This window comes from Pagrus major, chromosome 18, assembly GCF_040436345.1.
Source record: "Pagrus major chromosome 18, Pma_NU_1.0".
Taxonomy (NCBI): domain Eukaryota; kingdom Metazoa; phylum Chordata; class Actinopteri; order Spariformes; family Sparidae; genus Pagrus; species Pagrus major.
In genome coordinates, this window is record NC_133232.1 from 25,136,974 (window position 1) to 25,156,277 (window position 19,304).

General features: G+C 40.6%; 1 protein-coding gene across 1 annotated transcript in view; it reads right to left on the bottom strand.

The window, feature by feature from the left end:
* spock1 (SPARC (osteonectin), cwcv and kazal like domains proteoglycan 1) overlaps positions 1-19,304 on the bottom strand; it is a 118,737-nt gene that overhangs the window by 35,776 nt on the left and 63,657 nt on the right. Inside the window, exon 4 of the mRNA XM_073487147.1 lies at positions 6,773-6,853. Coding sequence (XP_073343248.1) covers positions 6,773-6,853 — 81 coding nt within the window. The remainder of the gene's footprint in view (positions 1-6,772; positions 6,854-19,304) is intronic.

The following is a 19,304-nucleotide window of genomic DNA, read 5'->3' on the forward strand; positions in this document are numbered from 1 at the left end:
TTGCATCAAGATGCATCGATAATCATTTTATAATCGCATCATAGCCCTCCTAATCGGATTAAAATCAAATAGTGAGGTGGTGAAATTCCCGACCCTACTGAAGTCCAATGAAAATATGCAGATCTGCTTTTTTTTAATGACATTCAACAATAGAAATGGTTTCTTTTCTGAGGAATCAGTCATTTTATTGGTGTTAGCACTGGATTTTAAATTTTGGAATGAAAATTCTTCATCATGACATATTAATTGATTTATACACACCAACCACAGTCACAAACAACCCAGGTGTAGTTTTTTATTATATATTTTTGACTGCATATCCAACAACCCATTGACTGCTGAGGAAAGCTGCAGTCAAGACTGAAAGTTCGAAAGACATGGACGCCAGCGCCCCACAAAAACAAGTAATTATTTGAAATAATTGTAGTCATGGCAGGCAGTCATTAAATCACATTTGGTGCTTGATAGCATCCTTTGTTAAAATAGATACTCTCAATGGGATACTGTAAAATTTCAATGTGCAACACTTTGCAACTCCTCGCAAGGTCATGGTTTTGATCCATGCCTTCACAGGGGAAATGTAGAACAGTCTACAGTAACTGAATCACTGTTAACTGCATTAGTTTGTCAGTGTTGCTGTATCATTGCACCGTCATTTATTGAGTCAAGTGCTGCCGTTTATTGTCCACAGTGTGCATAAAAAACTAAGTCATCCTTTAAAAAGTTACTGGATGATCCAACCCTCAACACATCTTCCAGCGATTTAATTGCTGCAACGCTTCCAAGTAGATTCCTGGCAGAAAAAGCACATTGTGCTGGAAGCTGTAAAATTTTATTACAATTAAAGTTGACAGCAAATTGCCCTGCTCATCCACTTTTTGTCTCCTCAAGAATTTTCCTGCCCCTTTGTTACCCTTAATGTTCCTTAGGAGACAGGAAAAAGTAGCTTGAGAGAAGAGGGGCAAGATAAAATACTCTCCCTGTGTCCTCTAATACTGGACAGAGGCCAGAATGGAGTGCAGTGATTGGATAATAAAGATAGTCAGAGTCCAATAGAAGAGGCCACATCGCCAACAAGCCCTGTCAAAGAGTAGAGGGTGACCTCGAATTAATTGCTGCTGAGCCGGACATAGGTCAACAGGGGTGTTTTTGTAATCTGTGAGTAAGGGTGTGTATGCTCCTTTATCGACACCGTACTCCATTGCTCTCCATTGTTTTCTCTCCCAAGCTACTGTTTCTAATAGCAAATAAACAAGTTTGAAATTAAATAAACAAGTGCTTCAACAACCATTCCCAAAGGACGAATTCTCAGCTGTTATTAGAAAAATGAGCATCACTTTCGGGCTTTGATAAACTAATTAAAAAGGTGTTTCGTGTCTTTTACCAGGGGGCGACTGAGAGAAACAAGAGATGGAGAGAGAGCGAACAGAAAGACAAACAGATCAGGAGGAGATAAAATCTGATTCTGGCTCTGCTTTGTGAACGATCCTCCGGGTCCGACTGTTTGGCCTACGAGAGGCAGTGGAGCGAGGGATGACAGAGAGGAATGATGGAGGGATGAAAGCGCAGAGAGGGCCTCAGGGAGGATGCAGTGATAGAACGGATTCACCATCCATAAAATTAATTATTGAAAACATGGGCAAATCATATTATTGTGGATGTAACTGAGGAATGGAGAAGATAAACAGGCTGCTTCAGCTTGAATGTCAGGGAAGAAACCACATTGGCTTACGGGGGAGAAAAATATCTGGAGAGAGGGAGGCTATTGACTATCGTTTACTAACTGAATATTCATCACTGCCACACAACCATTATGCACACAGCAGCACGTGCACACGCACACTTTATTGTGAAAAGCCCTGAAAGAGGATGTTTTGTGAAGCTGTTGCTGGCAGCAAAGCATTTTTAAAGGAACGCCATGAAAGCAAATAATCAAACAGTCTTTGAAGACAACTTCAAAGCAATGGAGCAAAGATGCATTTAAGGCCAACATGCGCAAACAAGAAGACATTAATTTCAAGTGGAAGTTGCTAATCGTCACAGTCTACATGAAGTTAAACATAACCTGTTTCGCTTGAAGTGTGTTTACAATTCTAGCCGTCATCATGGAGAACTGAGGGAAATAAAATAGATTATGCATGAAATTGGCTTGGTTGGTGGGAACATGCACACTCTCAAAGAGACACAAACAACGGTTGAATCCGAAGCTGCGTCCACCCTCACAAAGAAAAGAGCAGGAAGTCAGCCGAAACAAGCTGCCAGTTAGGCCGGGTTGTAAGGTCTTCATCGTGGCTAACAGGTCTGTTTGGGTACCCAGAATTCAAAATCATTACTAGGCTTTCATAAGAACGCTCACCCTACTATTCGCATGTTTCAATGTGTGTACTGATCACTTCAAGATCATATCTTCGACTAAAGGTGTGTTCGGACAGACAGTACAGCTCACTTTTGAGCCAGCCAACGTACCGACTGTACAGACACTAGCTGTAGGATAGCTACGATGGATGCACCGATTGTGACAGTGGGATTGTGTGTGAACGGCACAGCATTTGACAGAAGTCACCACCTCTTATTCTCACTTAGTCTTTCTTGTTTAACTTCTGGGCTCTGTACATTTAACAACTGAATACATAAAGCTTTGGGTTATGTGCGAAGTTGAAACACTGTCAATTCTGTCAACACCGCTCACAGCAAATTCATGTCTGATGGCGTTTTTCCTTTAACTTTGTATTGAACCTCTAAAATACCCTTTGCATTCTGTCTAAACTCACATAAATGCTGCGTTTTCACCAACGTACTTTCAGTATAATACCCTTTGAACCCTACATAACCTGTGGTAACTACCTGAATGCCACATCTGCTCTGTGTTTCCACTGCGGACAGTACCCTTAAATGTAGGTGGGGTTGTTCATGGCTGGCTTCAGGATAACTGCTTTCACTTTTCCAGCAGTTGGAAATCAACAGGGGAGACTGGTCTTAATTCTTGAGAAGCTGCTGCATTTATTAACTGACACACTGTGACCTGTACTGTACATTACCGCCAGACTGACAGCATACACAAATTGATGACCATTTTTCCTCCGCTCTGCTCGCATTCATCATCTTTTCTGCTGCTCACTCTCTCTTGCTCGACCACACAATCTCTACACACAGCATACACATGTTGTTTATTACAAGGAAACTGGCTTTGCCTGAGAGAAGACTATTGAAAAACAGGAGTTTGTGAAATCCTGTGCAGAGAGAGTGCAGAGGACGAGACCGCTCTGGTTGTTTGGACTGACCGATTAGTGGTCTGCAGTGTTTTAACTGCACCTTTTAGTATCGGATCAGTGTCCTAGGCACCTCAACAGAAGGGTAACAAACTGAACAGTTGTTTTGGTGCCATCCACATCTTTTGACAATGGAAAAGCAATCGTTAATGAACTGGAATGAACTGAACCGGACTGCTTGGTGGAAATGAGACTTACTTCAGTTGTTTTAGCATACTAAAATGTTCTTAGTACTAAACAAAAAAGTACAGCTGAGGCTGATGGGAATGGCATGAGGTGTGCAGGAATTTTAACCAAAATATTGAACAAAATAAAACAGTTCATCCTGAGGGGACCATGAATGTCTTGCTTAAATTTCATGGTAATTGATCTAAACCTCATATGTCAATCTCAAGGTGGCTCAAGAGGAAAAGTCGGAGGATCAAAGACATTAAAACATTTTAAAGAATAAAGTGTAAGCTATACAGTAATTTTGAACATATTTCAGTCGGGACCAAAGTGGTACAAGCACCGAGAGCCAAACCGAGCACAGATCTCAACCTGCATCACTATCCTGAGCGTAAAATGTTACATTTTTGTCATTGTTGACATTCTAATGCAGAGTAACTTCATTCTTCTTTTGTATTAAATCGAACTCCTCGACTGAATAAAGCTGCCGTATATTTTGGCCAGCTGATCATAGAAGGGTCAGAAGTGAAGGGTATTCAGCTGTGCAGGAAGGGAAAGTTTAATATTATTCATCCCAGACTTTTTTTTTTTATACTTGTACAATGTCAAGTTGTCTGTTTTTTGTCTTCGTTAAGAAAAGCTCCTCTAAGCTCCCAACCGACCATGTGTTGCTGCCAGACGAGGAGTTCGTGTCAGGTTGACCTTTAGTCAGTTTCAGGAGAGGTCACAATGAAAGAGCACAAGTTTGACTTACAGGCGATTCTTTGGCTCATTGACACATGGTTATCTCTTCTTCTTTTACCTGTCCTCTCTCTAATTCTCTCTCTCTCTCTCTCTCTCTCACACACAGGTGGATGGCAGATCTGAACCTCCTGCCTCACCTTCAGTGTCAGGGATAATTAAATGTTTTTGCACTGTCCTAGACTGAGGCATTCATTAATCTGAAGCTGACGTGTGTGTCTGTGTGTGTGTGCCTGTGTGTGTGTGTGTCTGTGTGTGTGTGTGTGTGTGTGTGTGTGTAAGCGTGAAGAAGTAAGAGTAGATCAGAGCCTTGTATCTCGTCTACCTCCATCTACTCTCCACACCTCATGTCCAGTGCATCATCCTTTTGCCTGAAGCATGTAGTAAAGCGACTAATAGGAGAAACCCCAGACTGTATTCACTGTATTCAAAGGTTAAAAACCCTTTTCTCTTCATTCTTTACACTTTTTCTAAAAGACTAAATCCATTTGCTGAACTGAACAGTATGCCTGCAGCAAGACTACTTCACTACACACTGACTCACACCACAGTGTAGACTAGGGAACAAAGGAGAGTTCATACGATATGTAATGCAAAATGTCACATTTTGCTCAATTTAAAAGAAAAAAAAATGAGTTTGGGCTTGTTTGCCCATACGGCACCTGGGGGGTCAACACCGGTGACTCACTTACATTTCTACATGAGCTACTGAGATTTTGGCATTCATGATTCACTGTCTGATGTGTTCACTCTTTTCAGAATGATGCTCTTTCAATTTTGAAAGCACATTTTCATATAAATCTCTGAATTGCAGCTTTCAATGAGAGCAACATTCGCTAAAAACTGAAAGGGAAGCAGCTCTACAGGTTTCATCAGAGCTGACACTGAAAACAAGAACATCTGTAATTGCTACACTAAAAATAACCAAACCTTCACCACAGCCCAACCCCGACATCTGAGTCGGAACTGACTCAAGTGCATGAGGATGTACTGAGAAAACGAAGCGATTCATTCAGGCTGACTCTCACAGCAGCACAATATGGCTGTTTTGTAGATTTATCTAGGCTTTGATGCTGTGGATTACTGTATGTTACCATGCATCTTATCCCCAACTGAATTAGATGAAAACATGTGTTATTGGTTTTGTAATTACCTAACAAACAGAACACAATGTGTGCGTCAGTCACATTGCATTGGTTCCCCATTTAGTTTTCCATTTGCAAACGCTGTTTTCATTTACGCAGCACCCTGGAGCCTCGTTGTGGCAAAACTTATCTGCATGTGGTGTAACAAAAATGCTCTTTGGCTTTTTAACTTGTTTAACTCTGGAAATAAATAACTCTGATCTGTTGTCTTTAAAGTTTTTTGGGTGCGCCATGAGTTCAGCTGACAGCCTTTTTGAGTCATAAGGTATGCTAGCCTTGATTTCACCATGACAATATCCCACAAAGGCTGATCTATGTCTATTAACAAATCAATATAACTTCTCTATTTTGTGATTAATTACTGCTGTATGAATGATTTCATTAATTCATCTTTTTACAGTATGATGGGGGGCTGAGTGGCTGAGACAGAGACAATATTCACCCTACTACAAGACACTGTACCATCAACATGATTTTAAATCTGTTATTTTAAGGGAAAAAAGTTACAAAATGTTTCTTTAAGTCTGATGAAAACTCAGCAAGTACAAAAGTAATAGCAACTATACTTAATTAAAGACAAAACAAAAGTAAATGTACTAAATACATGCTCCATATACTCTCAAGTCAGTTAAATTTGTTGTCTCTTAGTGGAGAAATTTAAATGTATCTTATTTTACTTTGGTAATCTATACAGACAATACTACAGAGGATTTCAGCCCACTGCACCCACGCTAGCTTGTTAAATTCTGCTAAGCTGCGAGCACAAACACCAGAACTGACAGATACTCTACTGTGTTCTGAAGAAGGAAATCTTTACTCCAGCACTGCCCACTTGGTAAATCTCAAATTACAATTTCCACGTTCGCCTGCACTAACAGACCATGATGTTAGTACTGACGCTAACCCTGGAAATAGCTCCATGTTACTGAAGGCGCTAGCTTTGATCATCCTGTGTGCATTCGCCATGCTCTATCTGGTTCAGACTATAAGTTGTGAGCTTGGCTATCTCTCTCCTCCACACTGACATCTCTGCACACCAACCTGAGACAGGGTGGAGAACTAATTGTGCTAAACACTGCTGTATTATACCCACCGTTTTATGGGATCTGCAGCTGAGACAGCAGAGCAGAACAATTTAAGCTCAATGTTAAGTAACGTTACACTCTGTTGTGGAACATCAATGACTGGCTATCAAAGCATTTATTTCTCATTAAAACTGATAATCGGGAATGATCTCACTGTGGATCTCACTATAAGTCAAATAGATCAGCACTGAGATCATTATAGCCCAGCACGACAGTAAATCAGAGCTTAATCAGATTAATAAAATAAGCTTTAACAACAAGAACAGGATGGTTGTAGTAAAACCAACTTTTTGCTACATGTTATGTCTTCCAAACACTAAAAAAGCCTCCCCACCCAGATCAAAATGATGTTGCCTGTACTCACCATCTTGTACCGTCTTCTTGGCTGAGCTGGAGTGAGCTGTAGTCACTGGGTTTCCATATCTGTCAGGTTCGGCCTGTCGCTCTGAAAAAAAAAAAGCCAGACAAGGAAATAAGAACTGAATAATTACAACAGCTCATTAATGCTTAAAGTAATAATTTAAGTTTTTGAGAAATTTGCATAAGAAGATTAGAATGATGGCATCATTATGATTGACATAGCTGGAGCCAGGAGTCAATTAGCTTAGCTTAACATAAAGACTGTATGGAAGGGGAAACAGCAAGTATGGCTCTGCCTAAAGTTAATAAAAAACATCACCAGCACCTTTAAAGTTCTCTAATTATCTCTTTTGTTAAATCCGTAGGAAAACACTAATGTAAAAACTAAAACGGAATGTCAAGATACAATAAACATACATACATAAACAAGATACAACGTATTAATTACTGAACTTTAGAGTTGTGGGTTATTTTGAACTTTGGACAGCGCTAAGCTCGGTATTTAACCCGGTCTAGCCTGCATTATTAGACCATCGGACTTGGTGAAAAACTCGCCCTACTCTGCCTCTGATTTTATTTACATTTTTTTGGTTGCGTTCTCTAAACTTGACTTAAACTGCACATAGTAGCTCTGGTTGTTTCTGTTTTTCTTGTGGTTCTGATACGGCGGTTCATGAGTTGTAGTTTCCCGGGTAAACACACTGACCTCTTCGGCCTCTGTCCCGGTCTTCTGCTGCTCCTCTCACTGCAAAAGTGTCTCTGGGTTCATTAGGTAGAGCGGACAAGCCAGGTGTCTGTCCCCTCTACCTAACGAGCCCAGAGACACTGCAGCTGCGACAGCCAAAGTAATCTGTATGTTTTTAATGGGGAACCTACAGCTCACAGTGCTGCATCAGCAGCGTCACTGGCTGTTTGTTCAAGGCACAACCCTTGAACACCGGAAAGCCACTGAACATACAGTTAGGAAATAGCATTCTAGCAAGCTTATTCTTGTCTATTTGTGGTGCAACTAACAGTAAATTGATCGAGGCCCACTGACCGCCCTCCCCCCCTCTGGCTCTCCAGGAGATTACCAGGGCCACAAAAATCTCTGTCAGATTTTTTCTGTTTTTTCGACGGGAAGAAGGCACCTATCAGTTGAACTCACCTTGTTCCATCAAAAAACTTAATGGATGTAATTATCGCAGAGTACCAGGACCGCAAAGCTGTCAAGTCTTTTGTCGTATGAATACGATAGATGCAAGCCAAACAGAGTCTCCTGTCTCCGGCTCTGTACTTAATGCACAGACAGGTATCAATGGAATGGAAAGTAATCAAAGAGAGGCATTTCCTAAAATGTTCTTGTTTTTATGTCCCCAAATTCACAATGCAAAAGATGTTTTGTTTTTATATAATACTTTAAATCTCCTAAAAGTCATTATAAAATCCCCAGCCAGACTCGGCGGAGCTGCAAAGTGACACCAACATAATTTTTCTCGTCTGAGAGGAATAATCACCACAGCATCATTACCTAACACAAAAACAAGTAGACTCAGCCAAGGGAAAGCAAAGTAATGCACCTATCCATCTAGATACAAAAACACTCATCCATCTTCTTTCTTACACACAAACACTTAACACACTGCAGTACAACATCCCATATGGAAGCAGGCCAGTGGTGGCAGAGCCTCAGGGAGGGAGCAGAGCAGCCAAACACTGAGGTACAGGAAGTTTGTCATGTCTGTCTGTAGGCTGTGACATTAACACCCCAAGATGATTAACTCCCCAACTCATCCATCTCCTGTATTTATTAGTGAGCAAGGCTTTTGAGCAAGGACTGACCATGGACTGTATATAAGGAGCAGGACTAAGTAAGGATCTGTGTGTGTGTGTGTGTGTGTGTGTGTGTGTGTGTGTGTGTCTGTGTCTGTGTTCTGGAGGCAAAAAAGTTAGTTCAACTTTGTTTTTTGTCAATATGCCCTCTATTCATTATTCTTCCACTCTTTCCTTTCTCTCCTCTTCGCCGGACCTCTTCTCCTCATTATTGGACGACTTTCTTATCTCCGAGTTATCCTCTGTGCAAGCAATCTCTCTCAAGTGCTCCCTGTAGGCTTCGTGTCTGCATTGTATCTCCCTCCCTGGAGACACTCCGATGCCACTGTCACTTTCACATGCCAGCATTTAGCCTGAGGGCTCCTGCTATGATCGCTAGCAACGGCTGTCTGCTCACATCCTCTGAATTTTATTTATCCTAATTTGTGAGATTCATTGGGGGGCTCTATTTGCTACGGGGCACAAAAGGGCAAAACACACAAACACACACATTCAGTCTTCCCTCTATGTAATCTATTGTGGTGTGTATCTCCCCTTGAAAACAGCCTGTTCAGCAGCGTTCACACGCTGCAGTCCATTGATTCACAGCTTCACTTTGCTTTGAGTTTGTTGTCGCTCTTCTAAACTGGAAGTGTTGGGCAGTAACGATTCACACCACTCCCTCTGCAAACATTTACCCTTCCTAAATCACCATATCTCTTGGCTACTAGCTCCTCACTGCCTCTTCTTCCATACCATTTCTTCTTTTCCATCCTAAACAGACATTTACCTGCTCTGCTGATATGATTGGCTTCATCTGTTCATTAAATTAACAATACCCTCAGCGTGACTGTCTATTTCCTTCCTCTGCGTCTCAGCAGGCTCTCGGTATCATTGATTACCGCCCGTGTGTGTGTGTGTGTGTGTGACTAGTTAATTTACTGCGTACGCCTGAAATCACTGTAGCATGTACGTGTGCGTTTCAGCTGATAGTCCCATTTATGTGTGAAGACTCAACACGGCGAGCGCTCACCCCTCTGAAAGAGCGAGATAAGAGCTGAGCCGAGGGTCGCGGATATTGAGTCACTTTTTATGATGTGGCCAACAAGCCATTAAAATCAGAGCGGTAAACAATGTTTAAAGAACGCCTGGAGAGCGAGCTACAAGCCCTTAGCACATTACACCGAAATGAGATATTTGTTCTTGCTCCAGCTCACACTCCATTTAATACACAGACCTGAGGTTCTCGCTGTTGTTTGTTGTCCTATCTGTCTCTTTTCTTATCACTTTCTCTCTTTCAGATTCTTTTAGCTCCTCCGGGCGCAGATCAAAGATGGTTATGTGAGAATGTATTAAGAAGCAGTGACAGAGTTAGGAGGAGATTAAAGATGGACCGATGAGAAATGGGAGCAGACAGACAGCATATCTTCAGAGAGACGCTGGCTTAGCGAGTTGGAGAAATAGCTGATGAAATTTATAACAGCCACGAACACTCTGCTGGGAAAACACAATGTCACGTCTAATCAGGCTGATTGGCAATTTGGAAGCTCCAGATTTTTCGAGGCTTTGTTTGTGGCTGCGACTGCCAAACCAGAGTGCATCACAAATGACTTCTGTTTCTGTTGCCAAAAACTGTTCCCATGGCAACCGCTTCTTCACTATGTTATCTAATTAGGCAAATGGACAGGAGTAGTAAACACCTGAAAATTAAAATTGTGAACTTAACTTGTATTGTCTTCTCTATGTCGTCTCTCCTGTTGGTTGTGTCTCTGTGCCAGTTCGACTCTCCTGTGCTCTTCTGGACCGGCTGTGATAATGGGCCACTGGCTGCCATTTGTAATCCTCCCTTTGACTGCGCTCTCTGGATAATGCATTGCAATCACAGCCTCACAAATCTGTTGGGCATGCCCATATACAAGAGCCCAGAATGAAATAGCCAGAATACTGATTCTAACATCGGTCTTGCTGACAGTACAACGGTTATCTGCTGCCAGGGACTCCTTCTCTCTTCTTGGGCTTAAAGGCCTTCTGAGGGCAACTCTCCAACAGTACAGATGGGACCGAGCAGAATAATGCAGATGTAGAAAACCAGAAATGAACAAAATTCAGAGTTTCAGTCTGGAACGATGCTGAGCTTACCTCGAGGACGCATGATTGTAGCATGGTGTGTCTAAACGGTTAGACATCAAGTTGGTTTTTATTCTATCAAAGATTTGTTAAGGATGATGACTAGAAATTCCCTCAAGGTGTTCTTGAGATATTGCAGTCACAGGAATGGGACAGACAGACAGACAACGCAGCAGAGGCATAAAAACTGTCCATGCAAATGACAAAAATTGTGTCAACAATAGTCTTCAGCTTGTGCAAATGAGTGTTTGACAGCAGGTATTTTCTCCTCCTTGTAAATTGGAAAAGTAAAAGTAAATGTCAGGACAGTGCTGATATTTTAATGACTGTCATGGCAGCCGCTCTCACTCCAGATTGCTGCAGTCAGTCACAGGTGGGCGGAGAGCGAAAGCACCAACTGAAATCTGTGTGTGTATGTCCATGCTTAGATTTGTGCATGTGTGTGTGTGTTCCTGCGTGTTTATAAGCTCACTGTGTGTATTGCATGGACAAAAAAGAATAAGACTGGTGTGTTTGCTCATATTCCTTTGTCTGGTTATGATGGATAAAACTTGCAAGATATTGGATTTTGCCCCAAAAATAAAACTAATTTTAAAATCTTAAAATAAATACCAAAAAAGTTCTCCAGTAAAAGTTTTCCACTAACATTAATGACCAACCAGGAGAAGCATTTCACTTATTACTTTGACTTATATAAGTTGGAAATATCAGTTTTGACAGAATAATCTCTGGAAAAGGTGCTTTTACTAGCTTTTATTGGAGCTTTCAAATATATCTGACAATCTTTGTTAGTTCAGTTGTCAGCAAAGTTGTTAAAAAAAAAAAAAAGATTATATTGTTCGAACATCATTTCCCATAAGACCTAGGCAACTATTAGTTAAACATCACAGTTCAACATAGTGGGCGAGTCGGTGGTTGGTTGGTGTTAGTCTGTGATAACAGCAGGTCAGAGACAACTGTACGTTGCATACGTTTGTTGAGCTTGTTGAACTTAATTGAAATGGATAACCAAGTACCCACATTATGGTGCTGGTAAATTTTCATTGGGGCCGTCGTTTTCTTCTGTGTTTGCAAAGCAATCCTTGTTTAATTTTCATAAAGTCTAATAGCCAGAGCTGTAGAGGATGCTCATTTATCTATGAATAACAATATAAAACCCCAGGAACACACTTCATTTCTTTAGAAAGACAGATGAAAGAATGAGCGATTGCACTGAGTTACAGTAGCTAGTAGAACAGAGGCTGACGTTAGGACTACAGCTCTCTACGGTAAAACACTGACCCTTTTCCACATGACGTAACTGCCCACGCATCGGTCCTGACTTAGGTTTGGGTAGTGTGTTAGCACACTATGAACATTAGAAGCCCTGATCTGAGAACAGCAGATGTCTGTTTAATCACACCCACGGGGTGAGCTGGGTTTTCTGGGACACAGGCCAGTGTCACCCACACACACACCTCCCTCCTTACAGAACTATAGAATCCAGCATTAAACATAACGTGTAGAGAGGTTAACCATCCGTAGACAGGTCAATGGGCTGTCGCCATGGAAACAAGGTCATGTAGAATTTTGGAGGATTTGCATGATGGAGAGAAGAGATGTTGTGACATTTAAGTGTGGCGTGTTATTTCTAGAACTTTGTTGAATTAAATCACTGTCATTTAATTGTCATTAAATATCCCACTCAGTGCATTTAGACCAAAGGAGCAGTAATCGAAATATAAATCGATGATTGCATTTTATGAGCTCTGGACATACAGAAAGGAGAAAGCCAGGTGATCTTTGTCGTTTGTCATCCAAGTCAGAGGCCCGTACTACGAAGCGAGTTCATCGTACCGAGGCTACGTTTCTGTTATCTGGCTTCACTAACCCGAACAATCGTAATCTCGCTAAGCTGACACATGACACAATTACCAACTTGATAAGTCAGCCCAGGTTTTCCAGGGACAAATCTACTGGCTAAAAACAAAATCTAGGCACCCACAGTTACAGCAGCCAAATGCAGGAAGGACTGTATGAATCTGTAAATTAATAGACTAATAATCATTAGGGCATGAGTAGATCTGACTATAATTACATTTGTGTATTCCATTAAATTAAGCTGCTTAGATGTATTCTTATTGCCTTATTACTTCAGCAGCAACCCCTGTGGTGTCAAATGGAGCAAATAAAAATACATTTAAATACATAATTCAAAGCGTTACTTTAATATCTAACAGGCAGAGATATCAGTATAAAGAAGCACAGTAAAAAGGCTTTGACATTGCTTGCAGCCAACAGGAAAAATATGAAATTAGGAAGACAGAAGGGGGCCCTCCTACAAGGGAGTAAACAGAGGATCCTCTGAATGACAAAGCCATTTTCCAGTGGGCGGTGCTTTAATATGTGTTGATCTGTTATCTCGACCATAACCTCCTCCAGAGCAGGTTAGGTGTACAGCATAAGTTACCATGGCGATGCATCCCACTAATAAGATTCATAACACTGAAAACTCAGCGTTAACCCTAAAGTGACCTCGCTAACTACAAAACATGTTGTCAGTGTTGTGTTGGTTTAGTAAACGATCGTGGTTTAGATTAGAATGAGTTAACTTAGATTATGTAGGTGACTTAATTTATGGCTAAAATGTCTTGATGTGTATGATGTTAGGATAAATGACACATGAAAAGCAAATATATGTGTTGCGATTATATGCAAAATGACACCAGTGTGTTACTATATTCATACAGCATCTGATGAGATTTGTTTATTTATAATCGGTTTATATTATTAATTAATCTGCTCCGAAACTGAAATTTGAATAAGTGGATATTTTGAAAAGCCAAAATCCTGCCTTCAAATAATTTATGTCATGTTTTCTTAATCCAGCCAAATGCAAAGTACAAGATGATCTATTTGGCTTCCCATACCAGCCACAGATTTCTGAGTAGTTGGAAAGTTGAGCAAAAGCAACTATAGAGACTGGATGTCAGATCCAGACTTCCACTGAAGTCACAGTATGTTCTATGAATATGAAGAAATTATCTCTTGCTGTTGCTGTAACATTGTTAAAATTGTACTTTATGAAAAGTGCAGAAATGATCAGGCACATACAGTAAAAGGCAAATGTATCTGTCAAAATGAAGAATGTGCATGTGGAGCTGGAAGGGACAGTATGTGGGTGAGTCTTTCGACTAAAGATTTCCCGCAGGGCGAGAGAAGCCGATGAAAGAAAAGAGAGAAGAGACGCAACTACAATTACACATGGGGAATGTGATAATAATAACCAAACCTCTTTAATTATTAATCAAATATGTACGTAAACGACTAACAATTAATTCTCACAGGCTTTCAGTCCGTGTTTGTGTGTTTACGTCACTGTGGTATGCTGATTCACAGTCACCCATTGTTCATCATTATGTAATTTCCTTCTGATGAACTCAATATGTCAGAAACAATAGAGAACTCTGGAGGGATGATGAACAGAAACACAGATGCGTGAAGTGAAGGAGTGGTGAGAGATAGATGGCCTGAAAATACAGTATGAAGAAGAGCAAGTGGAAATGATGAGAGGATTTAGAGAAAGTGAGGGTAGTGTTTGAAGAAAAGGCAGAAAGATGAGAGAGAAAAGAGTGACTGCAGTGAGGGGGACACACATTACGCAGAGTTGCAGGGTATACTGTATTCTGCATGAATATATTTTTGTGAGAAGCAGCACTTTATAAAAGATTCTGTTGGTTTAATAAATTGCCTGCTGGCAGCGACTGACAGAAGACTTCACCTCCACAGGATGCTAAGTTCGTGACTTCTTCAGTCTTCCCAAAAAAAAAAAAGCTGAAAATATACTCACATTTTGCTGCCATCTATGTTATATAAACAATACATATACAGAGAAATCAAAGGAAACTGGTTTGGACCACCACGTATGTTGGAGTTAAAGCCATTCAACCCATACTTTACTATTTCAAAGCACTAACAGACCACCATTAAACATTGTGACTGTTTGAGTCAGACAGTTATTGGCCTCCATCCTGCTCTGTTTAAAATGCACTGACAGTGTCTCCTACATCATATCAACAGCTTCTACAGCAGCATATGTAGTGGTGGACAGCCCGTCCTCATTCGAAAAATGACCATTTAGATCCATTGTGCAAGCATCTTGTTACATGCCATGTTTAAGTTTCTTCTCAGGCAGGGACCACTAGCGGCAGTAGTAATTGATGAAGTCAGGTGATGTAGTATAAAACTGCACTTAACCCCAGGCTAAGGAGCTGTTAGCCCCATGCTAAGAAAGCGTTCACACTGGCGCAATACTGGCACATTTCAAAGTGGGCTAACCCTGACTTTAGCTTGCACTGCTTGTTGTAGATTGTCTGCCTTTTGAGCAAAAGGGAATACCAGTGCCCCCTTTCACTGCTTTCTCTGGTCATGTAGCACCAATTTCAAAAATATTTGTGCCTTTCTACTGCATAGACAGCCCAGTTTTATGCAGCACTGAAATACTTCTTTAAGTTATGTGAAGTACGTCACTTGAGTTACAAGTAACGTACTAACTCATTCCAGACCACAATATTTTCCTAAACCTTTCCTGCCTTAACCTAATCAAACTGTGACCTTACAATGAAGGTCTAGTACGCCTGTCACTGGTACACTGCAGTGGTCATGTTGTTTAGGAAACGGTGACCTATGTCATTTCGGGAGTCACTGGCAATCGACCTCTACAGTCGTTTTAGTATTAGGATGTATTTTGTGGAGCTTCTTAGAGAGCTTTCACAAAAGTATGACAAAATATGGCAAATGATAGCCTTTTTTTCAATATAAAAACAAAACAGGCTTATTTATCCCAAGGCAATTATCAAAGCTACTGTTGCATGCAAATTACAGAACTTCCACTGTAATAAGATACACAAAAACAAATCATTATTCCACAAAATCAGCACCCTCTATACAGAAGCCCAGTATAAAGAAGACTCTATTGTTGTTAAACATTGTTTAGTCTCTAGAAAGTCAAACATACTAGCAAAACACAATCTGGGGAAACCATAATCGCAACAAATAATAGACAGAAAACAATTATTTAAAATCCATGTTCTATTTGGACATTTTGTTTAGCCTGCTGTCGCCAAACAGATACAAGAGTCGCACAGAAATCAAGACTGCATGCAGATCTAAATCAACAGCCCGATCCTGACATGTGGACACTATCAGTATACTGATGAGCTGAAACATATGTTCGTTTCAGGGAGGCAAAGCAGCCAACTGGCTGGACAGACTGCAGCTAATTCTGAAGTTTCCTCAAATGTATAAGTTTGGATTCAAAAACATGTTTACCACAGTTCCACAAAAGGCTTCAAGTCAACTGCTGGACCTCAATAAGCCATGAGAAGTCTGGATAACAGATTTACCACTGCTAGATTTGATCGCTTGCTGTTCAGTATCACCAAGTAATTTGCGATCCCACTGATTTCATTCATTAGGTGCTACAGAGGGGGGGCATTAATCGGCAAGTGATACATCAAGGGACTGGATTTTCCCCCATCAACCTTCCTGCTGCTGATTAGTCTCCAAGGGCGACCGGTGATTCATTAGTCAAACTGAGATCAGCAGGTACAGTAGTGACTGATACCACTATACTTTAAGCTGTATTGACCCCTCTGTTTGCACAATTTTCTGTATGCTTTCCTTACATTCACTCTGTTTTTCATTTGCAACAATCTGAAGTGATTCTCATCCATCGAAAGCCTAGATGTGCTTTTCAAATAATACATGGACTTTGTGTATATGCACACTAGTTTTTCATTATTATTCAGAATATGACAATATTCCAACTGTGGTCATGTAATCAGCAAATTCCATGTGGATATTCTGAATTAGGCCTTATTCCAAATGCTGCATCTTCCAATTAAGACATGTGGGACATGTAGATATTATTATTATTATTTTTAGGAGCATTCTTTAGAAATATATACATCACATCTGGAATATGCATCTTAATTGGGGTTGTTTTACCACAGTGTGCAACACATATGGTCAGCTCTGTGCATAGCCAACAGTTCGCAAGATACATGCACAAAACACAAGCCTACATTTCTGTTTGGAAAGAGAAACAAACCTACTTTTAAACATTAGAAAACATGTGACAGGTTTTTTGATATGCATAATTAAAGCATAAGTTCACAACAAAAAATAAAAAATGTAGTCATTATCTTGTCACCCACATGCAGGTGAAGTTTCGTAGTCCTCAAAACATTTCTGGAGCTTCATGGCAAAACAGCTTTGCAGCATTCTCCTAAACAACTAAGGTAGATGAGGACTTGTTTTAAAATGTAAATGAAACAACAGAAAAAAAACATAAAATGGCTCCTTTCAGCTCGCCCTGGCGTAATTCAAGTCTCCGGAAGCCCTGAGATCTCAAATTGATATGAAAATAATTTATTTACACCCTTCATAAAACCCAAATCTTCACTGCAGCTGCTAAGCTAAAAGCCTGAGCATGCAAGCTCGACCGCATGTTGTAGGTTTAAATAATAATAAAAAAAATAAATAAAAAAAAATGCTGCAGAAATGTTTTGTGAACACTACGTCAACTGACTTTTCATCAGTATTTGGGCAAGTATATAATGATTTAATTTTTATTTTTGGGTGAACTTATCCTTTAAGGCAATGTCAACCTTTTCAAGAATGTGGTTGAACAAATTAAAAAGGGTGGCTGCGTTTTCAATTAGAGTAGGCGTCTGCATGTACACATTAATATTATTAGAATACTCATTTTCATTCGCCATGTTAACAGCTGTATGAATGTCTTTTTCTAAATAAGGGCAATAACTCAAGTATTTTATGCATGTACTGTAAACGTAGGCACTGTTTCTTTGACTAAAGCAAAAGAAGATATCAATATAACGAGTCAGTATTGTAGCCTTGTGTATGAAAGTAAAGGATTCATGCATTGCCCTTATCATATCCAACACTGAATGAGTCACATTCAAAAGCCTGTCATGCTGACACTGGCTAGAGTCACGAGGTGAAGTTCACAGTTATGAGTGTGATGGCAGCTGGGTGAAAATGGGACCCACTAGAAGCAGCAAATGTTCTAAAGGCGGACCAGATTGCCTGACTGATTCCCATTATTTATTCGGAGTAACTGCATTGTGCCTAGTGATATTGGCAGCTCTGCAGCAGGGGAGCAGTCATATTGCAGCTGAAGTGCATTGCTGCAGCAGAACAGGGAAGACAAAAAGAAGATAAAGACAAATGTTTTTTTTTTATATAATCTGCCATAAAGGGTCTAATTGGCACAAAGCTGCTCTATGCTTCAACTACAGTGAATGTGTCTCTAGAGAAGCGCACAGATGTCACATTCTCAAGAGGACAAAGTCACCTCGTTATGTCCTCTCAGAATGTTGCAGTGACTCACATGCACAGAGCGTACCGTGAGGTGTGGGCAGGGGAAGAGCCGGGATACATTTTACAGAAGAAAAGCGCTTTCAGGGAGAATTTTAAGTATGTAGTCAATGTTGAAAGAAATGTATGAAATGGTTTCTACTGTGGACTTCTAAAGAATGGGCTTCAGTGTCTCCTGTCACATAAATACATGTTTTATTTTATTTTCTAATCTCCTGCCTTCACGTCTGTAGGTTCTAGCAACATTGTACATAGTGCTACGGTTGAGATTTGTTTAGGTAAGTTTAGGCACCATCACAACTTTGTAAAGTTCAGTGTGTTTTTCAGTCCTGGTCCTGGAGGCACCCTGTCCTGCATGTTTTAGACGTTTCCCTGCTCCAACACACCTGATTCAAATGATTGGCTCATCATCAAGCTCTGCTGAAGCCTGATAACAACCCAGTCATTTGAATCAGCTGTGCTGGGGCACGGAAACAGCTCCGGCCCTGTCCACATGTATGCAAGTACCTCTTAAAACAAAGCTCTTCCCATGTGTTTTAGACTTTCATACAGAAGTAAATGGCATTTTTGGTCATTGAAAACAGGCCTTTTGGAAAACCCCTTCCAGGGTGAAGTGTTTACGTCTAGACGGACAGAAACTGGAAACAATGACGCAGCCACCCACGTTTACCAGTGTATGCAGCATCATTGGAAAGTGTGAACTCGGAATATGAGTTATGATATTTGAGCATTTTAATTTTGTACGTTGACGGAATGGATGTTATATAGTTTATATTTAGAAGGAAAGAAATTGATAATGATGCTGCTTGTAATGTGCTGACAAAACAGCACATTCCAAGTAGGTTCTGTGAAGAGCAGTCATGTTTCCCTGCCTCCTTCATAGTGTTTTCTGTAGCTAAGCAACCCGGCAGAGTATCCAATTCACTTCCTGTTTACACCAGCCCGTGCATGCCCAGTGTACATGTGGACTAGACCTACAACATGCTGGGCAGTGGACCCACAGTACCAGGGCTGAAAAGCATTGATTTTGTGTACAATGTTATGGTTAGGGGACTTTCATCACAATAACGATGTGGTATAGGAAAGGTTTTTAAAAAGGAAATGATTGTTGATGCTTTCAGAAAGCAATGTTGACTGTCAGTTGGAAAGAAACCAATGTTTTGGTGACTCATCCAACATCCTCCCTACACAGACTCTGACGCTCTATTATGTCAACTTACTTCTTTCTTTACTCCTGT